General features: G+C 43.7%; 2 protein-coding genes across 2 annotated transcripts; one reads left to right on the top strand and one right to left on the bottom strand.

Annotated features, from left to right (window-relative positions):
• Positions 1–136: 136 nt before the first annotated feature.
• On the top strand, positions 137–13,106 carry LOC142903463 (monoacylglycerol lipase ABHD2). The gene is made up of 12 exons (XM_076049118.1): positions 137–312; positions 1,135–1,221; positions 1,583–1,624; positions 1,799–2,014; positions 5,354–5,529; positions 5,807–5,974; positions 6,874–7,057; positions 8,017–8,109; positions 8,376–8,477; positions 8,586–8,655; positions 8,739–8,823; positions 11,425–13,106. The coding sequence occupies exons 4-12, from the start codon at positions 1,806–1,808 to the stop codon at positions 11,613–11,615; spliced, it is 1,278 nt and encodes a 425-aa protein (XP_075905233.1). The 5' UTR covers positions 137–312; positions 1,135–1,221; positions 1,583–1,624; positions 1,799–1,805; the 3' UTR covers positions 11,616–13,106.
• Positions 13,107–15,883: 2,777 nt separating this feature from the next.
• On the bottom strand, positions 15,884–20,188 carry rlbp1a (retinaldehyde binding protein 1a). The gene is made up of 8 exons (XM_076049131.1): positions 20,121–20,188; positions 19,733–19,777; positions 19,209–19,337; positions 18,733–18,937; positions 17,156–17,334; positions 16,867–17,025; positions 16,115–16,225; positions 15,884–16,030 (listed from the first exon to the last, which is right to left on the bottom strand). The coding sequence occupies exons 2-8, from the start codon at positions 19,739–19,741 to the stop codon at positions 15,884–15,886; spliced, it is 939 nt and encodes a 312-aa protein (XP_075905246.1). The 5' UTR covers positions 19,742–19,777; positions 20,121–20,188.
• Positions 20,189–23,754: the final 3,566 nt, after the last annotated feature.

The following is a 23,754-nucleotide window of genomic DNA, read 5'->3' on the forward strand; positions in this document are numbered from 1 at the left end:
AGTTATAGGTCTTCGCTGACAGGGGGCGTGAAGGATGGAAACAGCAGCGAAAGAAAAAAAAAATAATCCTACGTCATCAACGGTTTAGCCAATCAGAACGCTCGTATGTAAATTCCGGAATATTCTAGGAAGTGAAACGGTGGAGCTGCTGTAGCGACAGTGGTTAGCTTCTGCTTTGAGCATCAGAGGGCGTTAAACCCATCGGGCCGACAGCCATGGTTAAGGAGGGGCACAAAACAAACTACACCATGACACGAACATGAGAATATCTGCGTCTTTTCAGCTCCGAGGTGTCCATTGTTCACGGCCGAGGTAGGTGAGCCTGAAGATGCTGGTGATGTTTCTATTGGTCTGCGGCAGGTCTTCGCATATTGCTATCTCATAAGATCGATCATTTACGAGCTTACTTAAAAATATTTCTGATCAGAGACAGGCTTAGAAAACATGTTAACACATGCAAGCGACATGTTTGGTCTCGGTAAAGATGTATGTATTGCGCAAATGATTCATAATTCAGTGTGCTCAGTAAGTTCATTGTGTACGCTACATGGTTTTCATTTCTTTTGGACACGGGAGGACGAACCGAGATGCGGCGGGAGGGTCGTTGGCCTTCCATGACACAGCCTTTACCACGCACAAACAGTTAGCCTCTGCAGTTTTTATACCAGAATGCCTTCAGTGTTTAATATTTGACGTGTGCCTTTTGCTGTCTACGAGAACAGAACTCTCGGACAGCCAGAGAGTCGTGACTAAGACGGAAACGGCGTCCATTTACGAGACGAGCGGCAGCTGTTGTGATGTCACAGCGACTGATTTCATTCGCACATTCCGTGTTATATTATCGACCTCGTGAAGCGATTTTTTTTTTTTTTTTTCAAATATAACTTTACAAGATGTTCGTTGTTAAACGTCAGAAGCGAGATCGTGGGTTTATCCACTCATGTAATGTATCTATTAAAAGTAAGAAAAATTGTAATTTTTTTTTTAAAAAAATGTATTTTTGACTTAAATTGACAATGTTGAAAACAGGGCTTTATATTTTTCCAGAACTCAGTTTTCTGCAACATGGTACCTTTATACCTTTACACCGGTCAATAATGAAGTTGTTAATGTATATTTTCTGTTTACCTCCAGGGTTGACCACGCCACTGTGACTTGACATCCTCTTCACAACTGTGGTGAGAAAAGAGCTCTAATTGGAGGATATACCTGACAGAGTGGGTAAGTACAATTTTACAAAATACTCGTCAGCTGTCAGTAGGTCTTTGATGGTGTAAATCATGCGACAATGGCATTCAAACGGCTTCTCTTTATTGTTAAAAAGTCTTGATCCTGGAGCTGTTAACATTGGTATTTATTTCTTTAAAAACTGTACCACAACTTCCCCTTTTTCGTATGATAAAATATACTGGATGTGTCATGTGGATTGTACAATAATATACACCGAACTCACTAATTTGTACTGATTTATTCACTGCTTCTCTTATTTATTTGTATTATGACATGATGACATTGTTTTTAAATAGCTGATTGTGCTGTGAGATGTAAATGTCTCATTGTTTTTTTTATTTTTATATCACAGTTCTTCTGTATCAGCAAGTTTGGGAGCGAGCTGAATATTTTAGTAAGTCTAAATGTCTTTTTATTTAATTATTTATTTAGCCTTATTTCACCTCTGACTTAACAGACAATGAAAATAAAACAGTGGAACCCACTAATTCATCTGTTTGGTTGATCTGCGTTGATCGCTCAGGAAAGTACTGGAAAAATATCATCTGGCCTTTGTTCTGTTTTTCAGAGTAATCATGAACAACCACGACTCGGATGCGTACACCATCTCCCCGGAGATGCCAGCAATGTTCGATGGCATGAAGCTGGCAGCGGTGGCGACGGTGCTCTACGTCATCGTCCGCTGCTTGAACCTCAAGAGCCCCACGGCGCCGCCGGACCTCACCTACCAGGACACGGCACTCAACCGCTTCCTGCTCAAGTCCTGCCCTCAGCTGACCAAAGAGTGAGAGCTCAGTGTTGTGCCTGTCGCACGGACATTACCGTGGAACTCCTGTTGAGGGGATGCTGATTGTCTGGTGCCGGGCCATCTGTTGTCAGGGTTTCTAGATGCGTGGCACGTCTTGTACCGGAAATGTCAAACTGGATCATCATCAGCGGTGCGGTGATGCCAGCAGCAAGAACAGCTTATACTTCTTGCCTTACAAATACAATTATCAGTTGCTCGGAGGCGGCCATGTTTTAATGAACATCTTTTTTGGAGGCAACACAGTGGGGCAGTGGTTAGCGCTGCCGCCTCTTAGCAAGAAGGTTGTGGGTTCGGTTCTGGGCCTGGCGCCGTTCTGTGCGGAGTTTTCAGGTTTGCATGTCTCCCGCAGTGCAAAAACATGCATGTGATGAGAATTGAAACTATAAATTGACCCAAGGTGTGTGTGTGAGTGTGAATGGCTGTTTGTCTCCATGTGGCCCTGTGATGAACTGGCGATTTGTCCAGGGTGTCACCCTGCCTTCACCTAATGACACCTGGGAGAGGCTCCAGCAGACCCCTGACGCTGAGTGCAGGATCAGGTGGTTATTGAAAATGGATGGATGGATCTTTTTTTTTTTTTTTTTTTTTTTTTAACTTGTATGTCTATTTCCTTAAATATAGTTACATTCTTTGATTTGGTATATGATAGTAGTGGAAAGTGAAGCGGGTGTACTGGAGTGAACAATCTTCCTGCTTTACAAGATAACCACTGCTGTGTTCCTTATTGATTACCTGTCTTGCGGTGTCGTAATACCCTGGAGTGACTGCAGGATGTTTCTCCATGAGCGTTTATCACAAATGTGCGCTTACATAACCAGCTGCCACGAACCCGTTGCCTTTTAACTTTGGTGTCCGTAAATCTTGCGGTCGCAGGAATGTTTACATCTGCGTCTGCCTTGTTATAATTCCCTCCTGAGCTGCCATAAGTTGGTTCATGCAAAATCCCGTCCCTGTGAGTTCTCATAGTGACACCGGAGCGAGGTTGGAGGTTGGGGCCGGCGGGAGGGAGGGAGGAAGGATTGTGGAGAAGTCACGTTTCATAATGACGTCCTGTGGTGTTTCATAACAGAGATCAGTTACACTGAGGAGGCATGTTGTGAGGTGAACAGTCGTTTCTGTTTGGGGACACGCACGCCAGGCGTTTGGCGAACAAACAAGGACGCCACGTGACTAATGGCTCTGTCTTGACCTACAGATTGATGGAAAAGAGAATCTCTTTGAAACGCACTGCATCTGAGTTTCCCCACTGGACAGATGGCTGTACAACTTGTCCCCAAAACATGGACCTCTTGTCAGATATTTATGTGTATGTTGTATGCATCACAATTTGTAATAATGAAAAGCAGTGACTTCGAAACCAAAATGTAACACAATTGTTAAAAAACCTCTAAGCAAGTTTCTAACATACACTACCAGTCAAACGTTTGGACACATACTTCTGATTTAATAGTTTTCCTTTCATTTTCATCACTGTTTACATTGTCACTCAAGGCATCAAAATTACGAATGAACACATATGGAATATGGATTGAACAAAAAAAGTGTGAAATAACTCAAACAGGTTTTGTATTTTAGATGATCTAGAATAGCCTCCCTTCATATAAAATATCAATAACATAACATATTATGTTTTACATTAATCCACATATCTTGGTCATATATTTGGTGTCTTCAGTGTGTATCTACAGTGTAGAAAGTACTAAAGATAAAGGAAAAAAAAGGTGTCCAAACTTTCGACTGGTGGTGTACGATGTGATGCAACAACATAACGGATGTTTCACTGCTAGTGGTGTTGAAGCCGATCATGTCCTTCGTGTCGAGTTGACTTTTTGACAGACATATCTTGCGTAAGTCTGCATTACCGACTTACGCTGTAACTGTTGTACCCTCAGCACGGAGACAACACAGCACTGGAGGTTGAAGGTCAGGTGTCGCTGTCAGTGCTCGTGAACTTGGCACTGCTACTCGCTGTGTGTACAGACAGCCAGTATCCGTGAAGCGGTTGTGCTTTTTGCTCCATTTTCTTTTGTCATCTGTCGTATCCTCTCCAGATGGCCCACGCTTCACTTCATTGTCAAGTCACACACACACTTGCGCACACACACACTTCCAGATTGGATGTTACACAATGGAAAAAAGGCACTCAAATGTTAATTCAAGTGTCACTTTGCGCAACAAGTCTAAATTCTTCTGTGCTAATAATGTCTCTTACTGAATCTGAAGGTATTGGAAATGGGCCAAAAGCCTAAAAACATTTGCTCAGTAATGGCACCAGCTGCGTTTCCATTACAGTTTTTAGGAAAATAAAAGTCACATTTCCAAAATTTCGACAAAGTACAATTGCGATTTGCAGGTGTTTCCATTGAGTGGTGTGAAGCGCATTAGCCGTAATTCTGGTAAACTCTCGACCGAACTACCTCATGAGAGCGTTAAAACCGTTCAGCGACATTTGAGATATATTTTTGAAGCTTAGGTGCGTCCGTTACCAGTTCTTTATTGCAATGTTTACGTTTTGCGCCATTCTAGGGGTCATGGAAACGCAACGAGCAGCTCTGATAAATAACAGACGTTTCCTTTTTTTTGACGTTAAAATCACTTTTCAAACTTGGTCGTTGTTTCCATGGAAATAAGACGGTGATTCATAACAATGCACAAGACAAGGCACAATATTTCAGAGGTGCCTTACGTAACAAAGACTCCTACTGCTGACTCCTACTGAGGTGTCTGAGGAATTCAAGTACCTTGCAGAACCTGTGTGCGTACAGAGAGCAGACCCTGCCTGGATGGTAAACATTGATGAGGTGTTGCGCAGCCCGTCGAGAGCTGCAACGCAACTGTGACTGTATGCAAGCAGGCGTACACTTTTCCCTCTGGCTTAATTTAAATCCATGCCAGTTTGTCTGTTTAGAGCAGGGGTGGCCAAACTTTTTCGACTCGTGGGCCACAATAGGTTCTAAAATTTGTGTTTTGGTTTTGGTGACCTACCTCATTGGAAGAAAAATGATATGATGGGATGTGTAGAAAATGTGCTTTAATGTCAAAACAACAAAATCGGTGTCATTGAAGCCGCGCAGTATTTAGCTTTTGTTTTTTTTGTTTTTTTAATGACTGTTAAAACAATGAAAAAACGGATGAATTACAGCTATTTTATAATTTACTGACTATTAATATAATTTCTGGCTGGATTAAAAAGCTTCACGGGCCCCTGGTTAAAAGCAACACTATGTTGTTGTTGCTGTGTTGCTTGTGGTGTTGTTGTGCATGTGTTTCCAAAGGACCTTTGACAGACTGTGTGTTTTTCTTGTTGTTTTCCAGGTACATTCCTCCCCTTCTTTGGGGCAAGAGTGGCCACCTGCAGACGGCACTCTACGGAAAACTGGGACGAGTGAGTTCGCCTCATCCCAGCGGAGTGAGGAAGTACTTGCCCATGCAGGATGGAGCCACTTCCACCTTTGACCTTTTCGAGCCAATCGGGGACCATCAAACAGGAGGTGATCACTGTGCACTGCTCAGGCTTTTTGTCTTGACTGGCTGCGTTTCCATTGACCCTAGAATTGCTGAAGACCTCGAACTCCTCACCCCTGCATTAGTGAGCAAGCTCAAGTTTTCTATTTTCAAACCTGGTTTGTTGATTTTGAAGCACCTGCATTGAAGTCTTTCTTCTTCCTGGTACAGCTTTTGCACTTTAATGTCCCTCACCTTTGCTTGGTACACAGGTGCATGCATATTTCAGTGACGCCTCTCTCAACCAGTTTGCTGTTTTAACAGATGACATCACCATGGTGATATGCCCCGGCATTGGCAACCACAGTGAGAAGCACTACATTCGAACGTTTGTGGACTATGCCCAGAAGGACGGTTACCGCTGTGCTGTGCTCAACCATCTGGGAGCTCTTCCCAACATCGAGCTCACATCTCCGCGCATGTTTACCTATGGTGAGACCGGAGGGCACATGGGGTTGATACATCCGCCTCGAGATGAAGCTTGTTGTGTTACAGTCTGGAATCTGCTCTTGTCTCAGTCAGTTTTCAGGTTTGATGGGAAGATTGCAAACTGATAACGGTTGACAACGGCTAACAATGAGATTATGTTCCTTAATGCAGTGTCGTTGTACTGGAGATTGGCCTTGGTCTCCAGACCACTTTTTAAGAGTCTCAGTCTTGGTCTGGGCGGACTCTGGATTTTTGATCAAGACTGTTTAAGACTCGGCCAACTCACTAATGACACGATAATAACAGAACAGAATCCAGCTGCTGCCGTTTACACTGTGTTAGTGACACCCAGAGTGATACACCCCCTTAGTCCTAGTTAATCTTTTTTTTTTTATTTTTTATGAAACAAAGTTGTTTTTTTCAGAATGGTTCAAAAAAGCAAAGCAGCAAAATGAAGAAAATTCATAAAAGCTGCCTTGTTGAAAAGAGATGTTGATGTTTGATTTAGAAACAAACTTGATTTAAAAAAAAAGACACTGGTCATTTATTTTTCTTGATGTATAAAGTCTTGGTTTCGATACTCTCTGGTCTTGATAATGTCTTGGTCTCGGTTGGCTACAGCTCTACCTTTATGTACTAATATTCACATTACATGAGGTTTATTGCCTCGAAAGTTCCTGTTTGGGCTCCATTTCAAAGTCAAATCTTTGGCGAAGCCGCTGAAGTGCCTCTATTGGGCGTAGTATTGCGTTTCAGCCCCGGATTATGCAATGTTCTGAGCGAGCCACATTTAACACTCTGAGTGAAAGACAAATTCACTGACACTGCCGAACAGACAAAGTCACAGTGTCCTCACGGAGGGGCAAAGCACTGACAGTGAATGCCGAATGTCTCCTGCTTAGGTTGCACGTGGGAGTTTGCGGCCATGGTGGGCTACATCAAGCGCGCCTATCCCCAGACGCAGCTGATCGTGGTGGGCTTCAGTCTGGGCGGCAACATCGTCTGCAAGTTCCTGGGCGAAAACATGATGAACCAGGAGCGAGTGCTGTGCTGCGTCAGCGTGTGCCAGGGCTACAGCGCTCTCAGGTGGGCTCCTCCCCTCCCCTCCCCTCCCCTCTCCTCTCCTCTCACCTCTTCTCTCAGTGAGAGTCTGTGTGTGCGTCCGTCGCTCTGCACTCACTCTATTAAAGATGGATGAGGCGGCGCATTATGTGATTAGATTGCATGGTAACCACACGGTGTGAGTAATTTATATACAGGTGTTGTTTTGTGTCACGCGCCATGCTTTCCAGCTGCTTTGTTTCAACAATGAAGAATAAACTTTTCTAATATGTTTTCACTCTGCACTGTGGTTTCCAGGGTCTTTCTACCCTGATTTACTTCCATTTTAAATACACGATCAAAAGTTTGGACACACCTGTTTCTTCTTTATTGCTACTATTTTCTACACTGTAGATACATACTAAATACATCATATATCTGACCAAGATATGTGGATTAATGTGGCAAAAGAAATAAAAGTTAAATACCTAAATATGTTATGATACATGTATTTTATATCAAGGGAGGCTATTCTAAATTTAAAACTTGTTTGAGTTATTTCACAATTTTTTTGTTGAATACATATTCCATATGTGTTCATTCATAGTTTTGATGCCTTGAGTGACAATCTACAATGTAAATAGTCATGAAAATGAAAGAAAAAAACTTTTAAACTTTTTGACTGCGAGTGTTAAGTATGCTGTCTCCCCTTTTCTGCACTTTATTTTGAAGATTTTTTTGAATCCTTGTTGTATTCCACCACAAATGGCAACAAATAGTGGTTAAAAGCGGTGGTTTCTTTCTCTTATATTTTTGTGTAAGACAGTGCAAACATTGTCCGTCAGCCTGTGGCTCACAGCGAGCTGGGCGTGAGCTCTGTTCCTGCTCTCTCCTCCAGCGCTGCTCTTTGTGCCATGGATTAACACGGGATGGTTGTATGTTGTTTGGAATGCAGACACGCTGGACAAAGCTCACTTCCTGCGTTTTGTGCCGTTATCCCTCAGGGCCCAGGAAACATTCCTGCAGTGGGACCATTTCAGACGCTTCTACAACTTCCTCATGGCTGACAACATGAAGAAAATCATCCTGTCACACAGGTATGTGTCTGGCCCTGCTGACCACAGCTATCTCTGCCTCATAGCTTAAACCCCATATACACACAACTCACCCTGCGTGTGTATGTGTGTGCGCCCTGGTGCAATAAGTGGTGATAGAAAAAGATTGGATTGATGATTGGTTTCAGGAAGTGACAATGTAATTAATTGCCAGGAAATCCCCTTTGCAAACTGTGGCCCAACTGAAACGTTGTTTGCGTGCCTTAACTGATTTTTTTTCTTCTTTTTTTTTTTTTTGCATCACACAGGCACAGTCTATTTGGCAGAAACTCTGTTAAAACAATAGAAGCAGATCTGGGCCGGCTCTACACAGCCACATCTCTCATGCAGATTGATGACAACATCATGAGGTTTGTGCAGGACGTCCTGTCGCTTGTGCTTACCTTCACATCTGGAAGAATCTGGTGAAGCAAATCATTTAAAGAGGCCCAACCCTGCTTTCTCTTGTCTTTCTTTAGGAAATTTCACGGCCACAACTCTCTCAAAGAGTACTACGAGAAGGAAAGCTGTGTACACTACATTCACAATGTAAGCAACCCGGCGCCTTATTATTATAATTTCTTTTCCCTCCTCTTGCGTATGTGTTCATCACGTGGCTTTTGGTTTTCCAGGTGAAGGTGCCACTCCTGCTGGTGAACACTGCAGATGATCCTCTGGTTCACGCCTCGCTGCTTGCCATCCCTCGCACGCTAGCAGGTAACTCGGTGCATGTGCCATGACAACGGCTTCATTAAAAACTCTTATCAGTAACTTTTTCACAATACATTTAGCAACGTAAAATGCACCTCAAAGAGTCTGATGTTGAAGACCTGCCCTTATAATCTAAATTTTATAATAGTTAGATGGATAGATAGATGGATACTTTCTTTTTCAAACATGAAAAAACATGAAATGAGGCAGCAAATTAATTTTTTGTCCCTATTTTAAATCAGTTCTACTTCAAATCACCTAGTTGGTCTGTATTAAAAAAAAAAAAAACATATTTCATGGAATAGAAACAAAATTCTTACTCCTTTCTTATTTTCATGTTAAATGTTTTTTTATTTTTTTAATCTTTACATTCAGGTACAGAAACCCCCCTTTGCACTGTGTAATTCTTGACAGTTGACTTATTGCCCTCACTGCTTTGAATTATAATAGGTATCTAAGTGCTCCAAAAATAGTATTCTATACTTGGGTGTGTAGGGTTCAGCTCTCTGCATTGCTCTGTCGGGCCAAGCAGGCTCCAGCAGACACACTAGTTTCTTTACAAGCAGTCCTCTGCAGTCTCAATAGCAAACTGCTTTTACACTGATGGGCTCGTCCAGACTTGTCCAAACTAATTGCTGCGGTTGACACTTTTTCTTGTGTGGAAAGGCCGGAGTGGAGGAGGGTGCGGCACAAGCTGGGTCTGTGAGTTAGTGAGTAATGAAGGTGCCGCCTTAGAACAGCTGATGCTCCCACAAATAGCGCCTCCACATGTTAGACGTCGGTCTTGCAAGGAAGTTCCCTTGACTAACACTTAATGAACAGAAAGAGGGAAACGCAGCACTGCCATATGATTGGCTTGATTAGGCTTTTCTTCTTGGCTGTTTTTAGACTTACTGAGCTCTGTGTGTGTCTGCGTGTGTGTGCGTGTGCGTGTGTGTGCGCGTGCGTGTGTGTGTGTGTGTGTGTGTGTGTTTTGATTGGCTGCTGAGAGCACTTACTGAAAAGAGGATCAGCGGCATTGAGCTTGGTTGGGACATGACACAGAGTGAGACATGTGACCAACCAGAAGTGCGTGCACTGTGTCACCACTGTAAGCAGATCAGCTTTTGATGGCAACACTTGACCGACTTGTATGAAATTGATTAAAATCATAAATAACGCAGGCATGCAGATCTAACGTGAGAAAGCTTCGACTCTGAGCGAAAAGGCTGCATGAGTTGCGTCAACTAGAATGCACTCCTCAATAGCGTCTTATTAAAATAGTTTTTTGAAATGATGGAATGAACTCTAGATCAGGGTGGCAAACTCAAATGCACATTTGGACAAAGTCAAAAAAATTCAGATGCCTCTTTTTTTATTTGCTGCCTTTGATTTGAATTTCAACAGTAACCTTCTTCCATGGCATAATAATGTATTTTAAAAAAAACATAAAAATTAACCAATTAAGTAATAATATAATACATCCCTGTCCTTATTGACGTGCCCAAATACCAGCAGGGCATTCTGGGATTTGTAGTATTAGCGCTACATGTGCTGTATTATAGCGAAGGGGCCAGCTCTAGTTGTGATTTTTTTTATTTTTTTTTATTGCCTCATGGGCCAAATATAATATCACTGCAGGCCAAATTTGGCTCTCGGGCCAGAGTTTGACGCCCATGCTCTAGATTATGAAGTCATGTTTTTATTCAGGCCACAGTTGGCGTCATTCGTTGTGTATGTGTGGGTCTGCGTTCAGCTCGAGCGCCTCTCAGGACCTTTTCTGTTTGCACCTCTCGCTCTGTGTCCACCGAGGCTTTGGCTCCAGTGCACAAAAGAGTGCGCACGTCCCAGTGCAGCTCGGCCGGTGTCAGGAGGAGGGCACAGTTGTTAAATGGCCCCGGGCTCAGAATCACTGGTCACCCTCTTGCAGCTCACCCACTGACCCAGATAGTGGACGTGCACAGTGACAGTAAGATGCAGGCCAGTGCTCCTCACGAGACCACTGGCTGCCTCCTCACACCCGCTGCTCACTGCACACCTTCCACCATCATCCTGGTCATCAAAACCAGGACAATCCATAAAAGTGGCCAGGATCTAAGATTTGAAGAAGAAAGGGATTAAAAAAATTATAAAAAAAAAACAAACTGGAATTCTATTCTAGGTATTTACAGTAGGCCAGATTATATATCCATCATATCAACACTCACATGAGATCAAAACTGTTCAAGTTGGGCCTTGTTACCACTAGATGCTAGTGTGTGTGTGTGTGTGTGTGTGTGTGTGTGTGTGTGTGTGTGTGTGTGTGTGTGTGTGTGTGTGTGTGTGTGTGTGTGTGTGTGTGTGTGTGTGTGTGTGTGTGTGTGTGTGTGTGTGTGTGTGTGCTGTACTGCATATATGTAAAGTTGAAACCCAGCATGGCTGCACATCCTCTGCCTTCTGATGGCCGTGTTGTTGAAGGTGCGACTCTGCGGAGATGATTAGAGGACGTGCATCATCTGCAACTTTTTGATAACGGAGGGAGTTTCCACTTCAGCACTCGCACCGGTGACCGGGTTATCTGGTTGGACCCTGAGAAACACACCCACATTTACACCCCCCCCCCCCCCCCCTTCTTCTCCAATCCTTCAGCGAAAAAGCCCAACGCCATCTTTGCGCTGACGCTGCACGGCGGCCACCTGGGCTTCTTCGAGGGGGCGGTGCTCTTCCCGCAGCCGCTCACCTGGATGGACAAAGTCATCGTGGGCTACGCCAACGCCATGTGTCAGTACGAGAAGCAGAAACCGCCGTGCCAAAGCCCCTGCACCGAGGGCAAAGCTTGACGCTGTGCTCCTCCGCCCCCCCGACCACCACCACCACCACCACCCCTGAGTGAGGAGAGACACCAACTTTGACTTTATAACCCGCCCCCCCCCTCCTCCACCACCCACTCTGTTCTTCTTTGCCTTCTCCTCTGGTTGCGCCTCCTCACTTCTCTCCCCCCCCCCCCCCCCATGCCTTCACCGCGGTTCTCCCTTGTGATCACCGTCACCTTACAAGCGTGCGGCCGAGCAACAACAACCACTCACTGCCTTTGTGCTCTCCTGCGTCGCCGGGACTCTAATTAACGGGGGGGAAGAGCTTTTCTTTATTTCTTCTTCTCCTCCTCGTCCTCTTTCGTTCCCCGCACGTCGACAGCGGGGGTAGCGCTGACTCAGACCTGCGGTGAGAAGGGGAGTCAAGCTCGCGTTGGACGCAAAGCGGTGGGGCACCGAGTGTAGAGCAGCGGCTCAATACGAACCAGTGTTGTGTCCCTACTGGTTTCCCATTGAACTGGCTTCCCCTGCCGAACTGCTGCAGATGTGCTGCGCCGCCGTCAGCAGATTCCACACAAATTTCACAAATATGCACCATGCAACGCATTAGCTGCGGTTTTAGAGTCGCAGCCCACATTTACCGCAGTAAATACGCTCCTGTAAGTGAGCGCTACGCGCCACTGTAGCGACATGGAAAAAATGAAAATAAGGAAAATGTGAATGAAACATGTTCAGCATGCACATCTGCAGCTGTTCAGCAAGGAAACCAGTTCTATGGGAAACCAGTAGGGACACACACACACACACACACACACACACAAAGCCTCCTGTCCTTCAGCCATTGGGCCCAGGCTGCTGTCTGAACACTGTGTGCGCTTTCCGTTAGCTGTCATCAAGATTTTAGGGATTTTGTGGCAAACATGGCCTTCCTGGGTGTCTGTATTTTGTTTTTTTGTTGTTTTTTTTTAAGTATTTGCGTTATTGAGGGATTTTTTTCCCCCCCTTTTGTTTCCATCTCCCGATATTTTCATGGCACTTCCGGTGAAATGTTCTCATTTCCGATACAGCGGGGCAGAACCCACAGCACATTCCAGCCGACGCATTCAATCACTTTAAGCCGACGATGCGCTTTTGCAACGTTCCCCATCGTTTTTCCTCCTTTATTTGGAGTGCAAGTTGCCCACCGGAAGATGCACAGAGAGCAGTAGTGATCATGAATGGGACGCTTCCTGTGTGCTCTCTCTCTCTCTCCCTCTCTCTCTCTCTCTCTCTCTCTCTCGGTTGTTGGCGTCTCTGCACGCTGCTACTCGTCTGCCTTTGACCAGCTGCAGGTCTCGCCGAGATTCTACTTCTCCGACTGCAAACTCCTGCCACCAGCCAGCCTCCAGTGCAAAACTCTGACCAGTCTCACCTTCTCTGACTGCAGTGGACTGGTTGGTGATTGCGGTGCAGTTTTGGTTTTATTTGTTTTGTTCAGGCAGACCGAAGTGTGAGCTGTGAGGTGTGATGAGAGAGAGAGAGAGAGAGAGAGAGAAAGAAGCGAAAGCTCCGACGTGATTTTGAGTGTTCGAGTTCATGTGTGGTTGCGACGTTAACGCTGCAATAATGGGACCTATGGACTTTAGAGGAGCTGAATGGAGCTGAGAAGGTGTCATGAAGCTTGTTCAAGGGCTTTATAGGGGCTTCAAGGCTGCCAAGTTAATCTTCTGTCTAAAAATCTGCTACTGAACACTGTGATGAGGCACACGGAGGCTTGGAAACCATGAGGGATACTGCAGTGCAATTCAGACTTGACTTTAAATTACCTCTTTTTTGCATGTATAGAGAAATGTTAAGGGAATAAATTTAGAATTTTAGGCGTTCTCCTCTCAAAAAACTCTTCAGGTCTGCGTTTCAAAACACTGGAAATTGATTTTTAGATGCAACAATCTTCTCTACTATTTGCGGCTCCCACTGTGGAAACTGGCTTCTTCTCTCACAGCCTCAACAGGTTACTGTGACTAATTAACTAATCGATCCAAATCACTGAGCAAAACGATGATCCACGTTCTGAAGTCCTCCTTGAAGCGTGTGCGTCTCACCCCCCACGCCCCACCTTCTGTCTTTACTTGACTCCACGGACTTCACTGATATTGAAAACCACAACTCACTGTTGCCATCTGCTGTTTGAGAGGGAAAACTACATCTGAGAGTCGTTCTCTTCCGCCGTGCTCTAAAAGCGTTGTTTATTTTTTTTCTTTCTGACTCGTGTGAACATCAGATTCATAAATTCATAAATTAACGACACCAGCACAGTTTCTGTCAAAAGATTAAAAAAAAAAAAAAAAAAATTGTTGTTAAAGTTTTGCCTCCCACCAACTTTGCACAAACATGCAGGTTTGGATGTCGTGTATGGATTCCTCTTTTTTTCTAAGACTGTTTTAAGTTTTTCTGTAAGCGATTTGTTTTTTGTTTTTTTAAAAAAACATTGATATAAAATTTGTGCTCATTTTTTGTGTAGATGCAGAGTGTGACTGTCAGTGAGTATGGTATTTGTGTATTGTGTCAAATATCCATCTCTACTCGACACAAACCAAAACTAAAATGTATTTAAGAAAAAGCCTAAATATATAAATATATAGAATAATATTTAAGGGAAGGAGGCGGCAATAACCAACACAGAGGGACTTTTGTTATTTGTTGAATGCCAATGTGTCAAGACGGGAGTGTCGGCATCAGTCCAAATCTGTTTTCATAGACCTCGGGATCCAAAATGTTGTTTCACTGTGTTGTTGTTCTCCACTGTATTTGTTTTATGACTGACCTCGGTGCTTCAAGCATCCTGCTGTTGACCATTACGGGCTCAAGTTTCAAATGACATCCGTCTCGTGGATTTGTAGAGAGCCAGAAATACGCCACAAAGTACTTGTCAACGTGAGAAGTATCTCATTTCCAAGTTACCGGCACAAAAGCGAGACGTCACCGTGTGCTGATCGGCGTCATTGGAATTTAGCACCGTTTTCTGCTCTGACGCTGAGAGACGCCTCGAATTAAGTTGCACACAGTTTCATAACGGAACGATTCTGAGGCCGAAAATGCTTTTTTTTTCCTCTCCATTTTCCTTTTTTTCTTTTTTTGCCAGAGAAAAAAAGCAATGGTGTGTTTGATCTATGAGGACATATGGTTATTGTGTTGCAAAATAAATTATTTTCTCAAAAGAAAAATGATTAGCGGTCCTTTTTTGAAGACCTATCATTCATTTTGCACAATTGGTTTGTCTGTCAAGGTTTGAAACTGCACTGTCATTCTAGTGGTTGCTGTCAAATACTTGTAGGCTGCCTTGCACTGTATTATTAGGAAAAGCTATTTTTATGATAAAGGTTAGAATTTAACAGGGAGTAAATGCAAAGACAGCGATACACATACATAATAGTATTACACACAGATATCCACCGTGCTGTAATATGTGTGTAATAATTGGTGTATGAATGCGTGTGTGAATGAGAGGCCTTTGTAAAGCACTTTGGAGTACCGTGAAGGTGCTGGAAAAACGCTATATAAATGCAGTCCATTTATCATTTTAATAATTACTCTTCCTTTGTAAAAGCATTTGGTAAATGATTTGCCAAACAAAGTGTATTGTGTGAACTGGGCTTATGGAGCAGGTTTTTTTTTTTCTGTTTTGTTTTGTTTTTCCTTAAGTAGTCTCAGAACCAACAACTCATAAAGACAATTCAAACAAACAAACAAACAAACAAAAAATCTATTTTATTGAAAACATCTCCATCGCCCGCAAATTGCATTTTGTGGTCAGAGTGTCGCAACTCAAACAAGGCAGAAAACGGAAGCTGCTGCTCCTCAAACAACACTCATATTGCATCATCACTTCCCTCTGTGTGTGTTGCCAGCTTGCTCTCAGCTCACGAGATCTGTGGCACGAGGATGAATGTGAAATTCAGTTTTAAGGCAGAAACGACCCTCCTCCAAACTAAACCCTCCCCTGACTCGTCCTTCCATCACCAACGACCCCGTTTTCTCCTCCGGCGTGCGGAGAAACACAGAGCGTCTCACCCGAACATCCTTTTCCTCTCACAGTTATATGACCATATATTTAGCAGATTATCATCTGCTCCTACACGTAGGCCCTTCTGCTCTCATGCCTGGGTCTTCATAATAATAATAATAATAATATGATATAATAATCTAGATTTAAAGTGGACCACGTATCCAGTATAGCAAAAACAACAAGAACGACAGCGACGGCAACGATCTATGTGTGAAGGCCTCTCTAACGGTTTGACCCCGCAGCCGCTCCCTCAAAGCGCTGTGTCTTCAGAGCCAAACAGCTTGGTGGCGATGGCCTGGCAGTCGGCAACGAGCGCCTTCCCGTCGAAATCTGCCGGCAGGATGTCGGCGTCGAACTCCTTCATGTAGTTGTCCAGTTCGTCGCCGTGGACAAAGACCTGAGGGGTGAAACAGAGCCGAGAGTGAGTGAGCGCTCGGGCCCAGGAGACCTGCGCCGCCGCCGCCGCCCTCCGCTGCCGTACCCTCTCCAGCAGCTTGCTCTTCATGAAGGGCTTGACCACGTTGTAAGTGGTGGTGAAGTACCAGGGCTGGTGGGTGACGTGCACCGCTTTGAAACGGGCCGGGAAGGAGTCCTGCACGCGGGACAAAAGACAGAAAAGTTAGGACAGGGGACACAAATGATGAATAATCCAACTGTCAATAAGATGTAAATATCTTGTTTTTACTTTCTTACACTATATATATATTATATTTCTTTATTTCTTCATAATTAATCATACATTTTCTTTCTCTTTGCACTGTATCAGCAGTATCAAACGCCAATTCTCAAGCAAAAATGTAAAACATCAAAAACATCCTCCTTGACCTGAATATGGCTATATATATATAACTCAATTATAAATGTATACTGTAACTTAACTGTAATCAATATAATATGATACATTTAAAAATAAATTAACAACAATAAATCAATTAAATGATAATAGCGTCCTTCAACTGATTGACGTGCCAAAATACCAGCAGAGCATTCTGGGATTTGTAGTATTCAGCAGTGCTGTATAATACCAGTGGGCCAGCTCAACATTGCCTCGCGGGCCAAACATAATTACACTGCGGGCCAGAGTTTGACACCTATGCACTACGTTGTTGCTGGAACTATGCAAATATCTCCAATGTGGGATTAACAAAGGTATTCTATTCTATTCTATTCTATTCTATTCTGTTCTGTTCTGTTCGACTGCAGTCAACATTTTGTGCAGTGTTGCGAACCCACCTGCAGCATGTCCACCATCTTCTTCAGCTCAGCTGGTTTGATGCCTGAGGCGTGCTGCATGGTGAAGCCCTTGAAGTTCTCAATCAGCACGAAGCCGTTGATCTGGGTCTCCTCGTTCTCCAGCAGCTTCTCCAGGATCACGCAGTAAGCTCTCAGGATCTGTGACGCACAGGCGACAATCGAAACGTTTTTAGTGTACTTTAAAGAATACTTTCAATATATTGAAATTACATGAATTGTATGAGGCCCAGAAAAGTGAAAGAGTGAGTTGAGGTTAGTCGACAGGCACCTCATCAAATGTGATTTCCTCCAGGTCCCAGTTCTCGATGTTGAAGAGCAGGACCACGCGGCCGTACTTGTCCCTGCTGGGCAGAACCACCGGGTAGCCCGCCTCGATGGTGCTGCGCACCGCCTCGGGGGTCAGGTTCTCAAACAGCTCAGGGTACTCCTTCCTGAAGCGCACGTAGCCTACAGGTCACACACACACACACACACACACACATGCTCAGCCAGTGCTGGTTGTGTTGGTTGTTGCTACCGTTTTAAGGATTGTACACTAAAATTTTCCATTCCACACTAATTTAAATGTTCAGTGTTTCAAACTCAACATGATGAAGCAACATTTTAGCTGTTATGCTGCACACAAGTGGAACAAGCGTCCAACAGACATGAAGCGTAAATGTTTTTAAAGACTCTTCTTTTCTCTTACGATTGAAAGCTTTTGTTCATATTATCATTTTTAATCATCCTTTTAGTTCTATTCTCCTTTATTACCGCTCTATTCATGCATTTTAAGATGTCTTCTCTTCTCTGCACTTTGTCTTTGAAGACTCTGTGTTCTTTGTTTTTTTAAATGCTTTTAAAATGTTGAACTTCATCACGAAAAACCCATTGAGTTGCCTTGTGTATGAAATGCGCTATGGAAATAAAGCTGCCTTGTTAAGTGTTCACCCTAAAATGTTATAGAGAGTATAATAAACGCTAGATTAGCATTAGCATTAGCTGTGTCCTCTTAGTCCTTCCCTTTGTTGCACTCTGCAGATTGGTGATGTGCCAAACAATGGCACCTCTATCTTTGTGCATCTACTTTCGGTGAGCCTTTTCATATCGGGGACCAATTAACTTAGTGTGTGTGTGTACGTGCGCGCAGGCATGTGCATCCTGTGTTCTCCTCGGCAACCCTCTGAGCAAGTCAGGCTTCAAAAACAAGTTTTTGGTTCTTCAATCAAAACTCGCTCAAAAGTTAAGTAAGTCATTTTGAAAAAAAGACGTGGATTTTGTTAGAGAAATTGATAAAAGTCTCCCATCAAAATCTGATTTTCTGGTGGCTCAGACTTTATAGGACTGATTCCCATTTGCAAGTCTACTTCAAATCTAACGTTTCCAATCAAGTCTAAACGCAAATTGCAAAATTACAAGTGTAACTGCTCAAGAAAAACAAAACAAGACACTGCAACTGAGGTCTATGAAGTCTTGAAATCTTTGAAATCTTAGTTTGTTGTCACTGGAATGTGGCACTGCTCTGACTGTAATATGTGTCCCCACAGCAACAGCATCAGTTCCCAGGAGAGAACAGAGGGTTCAGCACTCACGGTGACTTGCTGTCCCATTTGGACACAAAGGGAGGCTTTGTCAGGAGCATCTCAAAGCCCCAGTTAATGAGCACATGCCTCCCTGTCACAGGCAGATTCATGCAAAACACCAGCATGAATGAGCTCCCACCCTCAATTACCGCAATTGTTTGAACACGTCGGCACGGCTTCAGAGCAAAGGCAGGATCACAATTAATAAAAATACACCTTTTTGTTTTTTTTGCAAAGTGAAAATTAGTAATTACTATTAGGGTTCAGCTCCCCTGTAACTGACCCTTCAAGAGCTCGTGGGCTCTGAGCACGTCGAACTTGCGAGCTCGGAGGAAGCGCAGCATCAGGGAGTCGGGCTTGTCGCCGAAGCGCTCCAGCACCAGTTTGGCCAAGTCGTCTCCCTCAGCCGCCCGCTCCCTCATCAGCGCCCGCAGATCCTTCAGCGCCGACGAGCGCCGCTCATCCGTCTCACTCAGCTCGTCTTTAGCCTGGAGGACATCAATAGATAGGTTGATTAATGATAGATGGATGGATGGATAGATGGATGGATGGATGGATGGATAGATAGATAGATAGATAGATGGTTGGATAGATGGATAGATGGATAGATGGATAGATAGATAGATAGATGGATGGATGGATGGATGGATAGATGGTTGGATAGATGGATAGATAGATAGATGGATAGATAGATAGATAGATAGATGGATGGATGGATAGATAGATAGATAGATAGATAGATAGAGATAGATTTTCAACCTTCTGCACAGTGTGGCCTGGTAGCTTGTGACAAGGTCCAAACACTGGTCCGTGGTCCTTCACCGTCAGATGCTCCAGCTTGGACCTCATGGCCTGCTCCTCCTCCGACACCATACGAAAAGTTCCAGTCTGCAGTGACACAAACTTACGTGGGTTAGGTGACTTTGTATTTCGATGTCGCTATCAACCTTTAACACCTCATCACCACGTGCATGTTTTCCTCCTCGAAGGGAAGGAAAAACAATAATGTGTTTTGGGTTGGAGTGCAGCGCAGCCCATTGAAGTGGATCCCACCCAGTGAACAGCAGTCTAATCTGCTTCACATGATGACAGCAGCAGGACCCCCACAGCTACTTCTTAGCCACGGCTTAAGTTAGCGACATCGCAGTGGCCAGCATCTCGCGGCACGATGGCAACGTTAAGCTGCCGACCCTTCAGGAGTTGATGGTTTCAGTTAAAAGGTGCACCAGTGAGTAACAGAGAGAAGGTGACACTTGAAATGGTCTCAGAAAGCTTGAACTCACAGCAGCCATGGTCGCAGCGTCTCTCTATCAACAGCTGTCCAACAGCTGAAAGTCAAATACAAGTGTGACATGAATTAATACCATAACAGACATTTTCAAATAGTCAAATTCTAAGTACTAATATTTACACTGGTTCATTCTAGATGCGGTCTAAAGTTGTATATATCTTACATTTAAGCGAAATGGTTATGAACACCATTCTAATATCATCTAATACACATTTCAATCGACCAAACATGACAAAAAAAATTGCTTCATTTTTGATTCACTATGACCCAAAATTAAGCTGAAAAGCTGGCAGTTGGTTTTCAGTGTTTGCATGGAATAATCGCCAACACTCGTTGCATCTAAACAGTGGTTCAATCATACGCGAGCTGTGTGGACTCACCTCAGGCAGACGGAGAGAGGAGTGGAGGAGAGAAGTGGAGTGCACAGAGGAGTAGGGAGGACCAGGAGGGGAGGAGTGAGTGAGTGAGTGAGTGAGTGAGTGAGTGGACACGTCACCTAGAAGGGGATTAAAGTGACACAGTGGATTACCGTCAGTGACTAATCTGCATGATGTCAACGGGCCAAATTAGGAATCCCAACATTCACTTTTTGGGTTGAATTTTTTAACCAACCACTTGTCCAGGGTATGAGGCTGCCTTCACCTCATGACAGCTGGGACAGCTGAGACCCCCAGCACCCTGAGAACAGCAGGGAGCAGGTGTAGGGGAGGGGTGGATGGATGGATAGATGGATGAATGGATAGGAGGATGAGTGGATGGAAGGATGGAAGGATGGATGATAGGAGGATGAGTGGATGGATGGATGAATGGATGAATGGATGGATGGATGGATGGCTGGATGGATCAACAGGTGGATGGACTTCTAAACCAACTGAAATTTTTCTGTGTATTTTGTCCCTCCATCTCCATGTTTATATAGTAAAAACATATCTTACATGCATGGCTTCCAAGAATGACTGAACCAATGCATTCTTAATTTCCCACTGGAGAAGTTCAGGCTTCTCGTGCTGAGTGCACACGTGACCTGAAAGGTTGGGCTGCAGCGTGATATCAGCATCACGAGACGGACGACCACCTGTGAGGGACTCACATTTACAGCTTCACATTCCTTCGCGGACTCAGCAGCAAGAACCACTTACTTTGGGAGCCCCCACATTGTGGATTATGTGTCCATGACTGCACAGCATCACAGCTTTGCTTGTTCCCACTCAACTCAAACCCTTTGATTTTGAACACCTGAACACTCTGACTTTAGATTCAATGTTTCCAAATTGGAAAACTCTAAATTGGCTGTAGGTGTGAATGTGAGTGTAGGTAAATGTTTGCCAGCACTGTGGCATCTGGTCCAGGATGCAACCACACCTTCAACCTGAGACAGCTGGGATAGACTGCAGCACCTGCTGCAACCCTGAGAGGGAGAAGCAGCGATAGATCAGAATGAAACAGAAATGTCACAACAATGACTTAGATGGACAGATCTCACAACTGCTGTCGTGACAACCTTTATTCATCCACATAGTTTATCATCCAACCTGTTAGCTGCTTCTTCCCCTCGGCTGTCTCTGGGTGGATGCCAGATGGACTTGTTTGGCAGTCTGCAAACAACCTGAAAATGAATAATCCCACAATATTGTCTTGATGTTCACCACGAAAAGTGTAATAATAAAATGCAATCTCTCCATAGATATAATAAATGTACAGAATATACAATAATTATGGGCACTAATTATTGTCTATGTTATACATTATTGTATTGCCATTATGGGAACTAATGACAGTGCAATTTGAATTATTTGTAGACTAAAGTACAGATTAGATGAGATCCCAGCTTTTCTTGAAAGCATTTTTTTAAAAAGTGCAAATGCAGGCATTGATGGTATCGTGATAGCCTACATAAGTAGATATCTTACCATTTCTATGTTTTATGAATGCTTGATATTAAGCAGTTACCAATCTTGCCATAACTCAATCTCATATTCTACATTTTATGCAAAACAGTGGAGTGGCGTATAGCTGAACTGAGAGAGGTTAGATGGATGGATGGATGGATGGATGGATGGATGGATGATAGATAGATAGATGATGACATTATATATGTATTTAAATGTGATATGTACATATAAATATATAAGAGGGAGAGAGAGAGAAAGAGAGAGAGAGAATGATATATAGAGAGAGAGAGAGAGATGCATCATGGCACTGCTGCTGGAACAATGCCATAACTCTAAAATTCATATTCTGCATTTTATGCAATGCAGTTGAGTGGTGTCGCTGAACTGAGAGAGGCCTCCAACAATCTCTTGGTGAGACAAAAGAGTCGTCCATCCTGCATGAAACGCTGCACAGTGTCTCCCTCCTCCACACACGGGGGCCCCCCTCATCAAGAACCAGAGGGCCTTCTGCATTCTACCATTGTCCGTCCATTATCATCTCTCATTAGTGGATTCCCTTGCAAAGGCAACCAAGGGTTTACAACACTGATGCATCCCATAGTTAAAAAAACCCAAAACAAAACAAAAACTGGCTTTTGTTCTCTGGAATTCTCTGATGAAAGAATCTCTGCCAGTTATGTCACCATCCAAACAAGCAGATGAGGCTGCACTTATGTAATGCTGATTAGTTTGATCTCCTTCATATTCATTGTCATAAGTTTGTTGTGCAGTGATCCTAAAGGCACGTCTGTGGAATAAATACTGTCAATCACCTTTTCTACGACACAATGCAAGAGACACACAAAACATCTGAATTTATTCAAGTGTACAGTATGATAAAATTGCACCTTGTGTGCACTAATGTCTACATTCTGCCATCGGCATCTGGTCCGTTACATTCACTCAGTGCTACTACTGACAGAACTCAAAAATCCAAATCCAAATTCCATCTTGCAAGTTCTTGATAGTGTGCCGGACCTGCTTATTGCAGATATTTTGACTGTATTGTGACACTTAAGAAAATGAGTCATCATGAGGGACTTTTCAAATGGTAAAATTCTGAAATGGTAATGGGACTGCATTTATATGTACTGTATATGCATACATACAGTCTATGTACAGTTAGAGGTACTCACGGTCAGCCACTATCTAGAAACAACACTGCCACCTAGTGACAAACTTAACCTGCTCCCACTGTCGAGGCGAGTTCTTATTGAATTCACAGGTCACTTTATGAAGTCAGCTTTATTGTAACTAGTACCAGGTACCTAATAAAGTGGCCAGTGTACATACATTAAACATGCTGTACATTCTAAGCTATTATTGTGCAAACCTTGGTTGCAACCGGTGGTTATTTGTGTTCCTGTTGCCTATCTTTGGTGTGGGAGAAAGTCTCACCACACACAAAGAGGATGTTGAAGTCTCCCAAAGACTCTTTAATCAGCAGTGCACACAAATCTCATTCAACACAAGGTCATGGAAGAGCAGCTCCTCGAGTGCAGAGAGGAGCCAGAACTCATACAAGGCCTCTGAGCAACAAAGGCATCCTAGTGAGACGGGTCAGGGAACAATTGACCTTGTATTCATTTAAGAAGAGAGTCGAGGCTAAACTTCAATACGTTTTGCTTTAGACAGTCATGTTAGAGCCACAAGGTTACTGTTACCCAGTCAGACAGGAGTCACAAGATTATCATATGTACATGTTATAATGAGAATATTGTAGCTTTACCATCACATGGTCTCCAACTAGGCCTGCTCTTCCTCCTCTCTCTGACCCCTGACATCAACCAGACTTTTTCCTCCACACCACTGGGAATCACTGCATATCTTATCTAGCTCTGTAAACCCCAGAGGTGGTTGCAAAGTGAAAACGACAGTAGATTAGCAGTTTGTGGGTCTGGCACCAGCAAGCGTGGCACCTTCAGAGTGATTTAAATCCCTTTTCTTCCTCCTTTCTGATCACCAGACAACAGGAAGTGGTCTTCACCAAATTTATATGGATTGAGTTGCTGCTATTGAACACTGTATCTCATAAACTGGCTGGAAGTGTGCAGTGTAGTCATTTCATGTTTTGGGATTTTGA

The sequence above is a fragment of the Nelusetta ayraudi genome, unplaced genomic scaffold, assembly GCF_046127955.1.
Source record: "Nelusetta ayraudi isolate G7.1 ecotype Tasmania unplaced genomic scaffold, CSIRO-AGI_Nayr_v1 ptg000005l, whole genome shotgun sequence".
NCBI classification, from domain to species: domain Eukaryota; kingdom Metazoa; phylum Chordata; class Actinopteri; order Tetraodontiformes; family Monacanthidae; genus Nelusetta; species Nelusetta ayraudi.

Bases quoted from the DNA above. Each gene is read 5' to 3' on its own strand.
- rlbp1a (XM_076049131.1), bottom strand. The intron at 17,335-18,732 runs GTCAGTTACAGG...TGTGACCTGTAG, and splicing joins AGCCCACGAGCTCTTGAAGG to GCTACGTGCGCTTCAGGAAG. The intron at 16,031-16,114 runs GTACGGCAGCGG...TTCACCCCTCAG, and splicing joins AGAGCAAGCTGCTGGAGAGG to GTCTTTGTCCACGGCGACGA.
- LOC142903463 (XM_076049118.1), top strand. From the start codon at position 1,806: ATGAACAACCACGACTCGGATGCGTACACCATCTCCCCGGAGATGCCA. The intron at 7,058-8,016 runs GTGGGCTCCTCC...GTTATCCCTCAG, and splicing joins CAGGGCTACAGCGCTCTCAG to GGCCCAGGAAACATTCCTGC. The intron at 8,656-8,738 runs GTAAGCAACCCG...TTGGTTTTCCAG, and splicing joins GTGTACACTACATTCACAAT to GTGAAGGTGCCACTCCTGCT.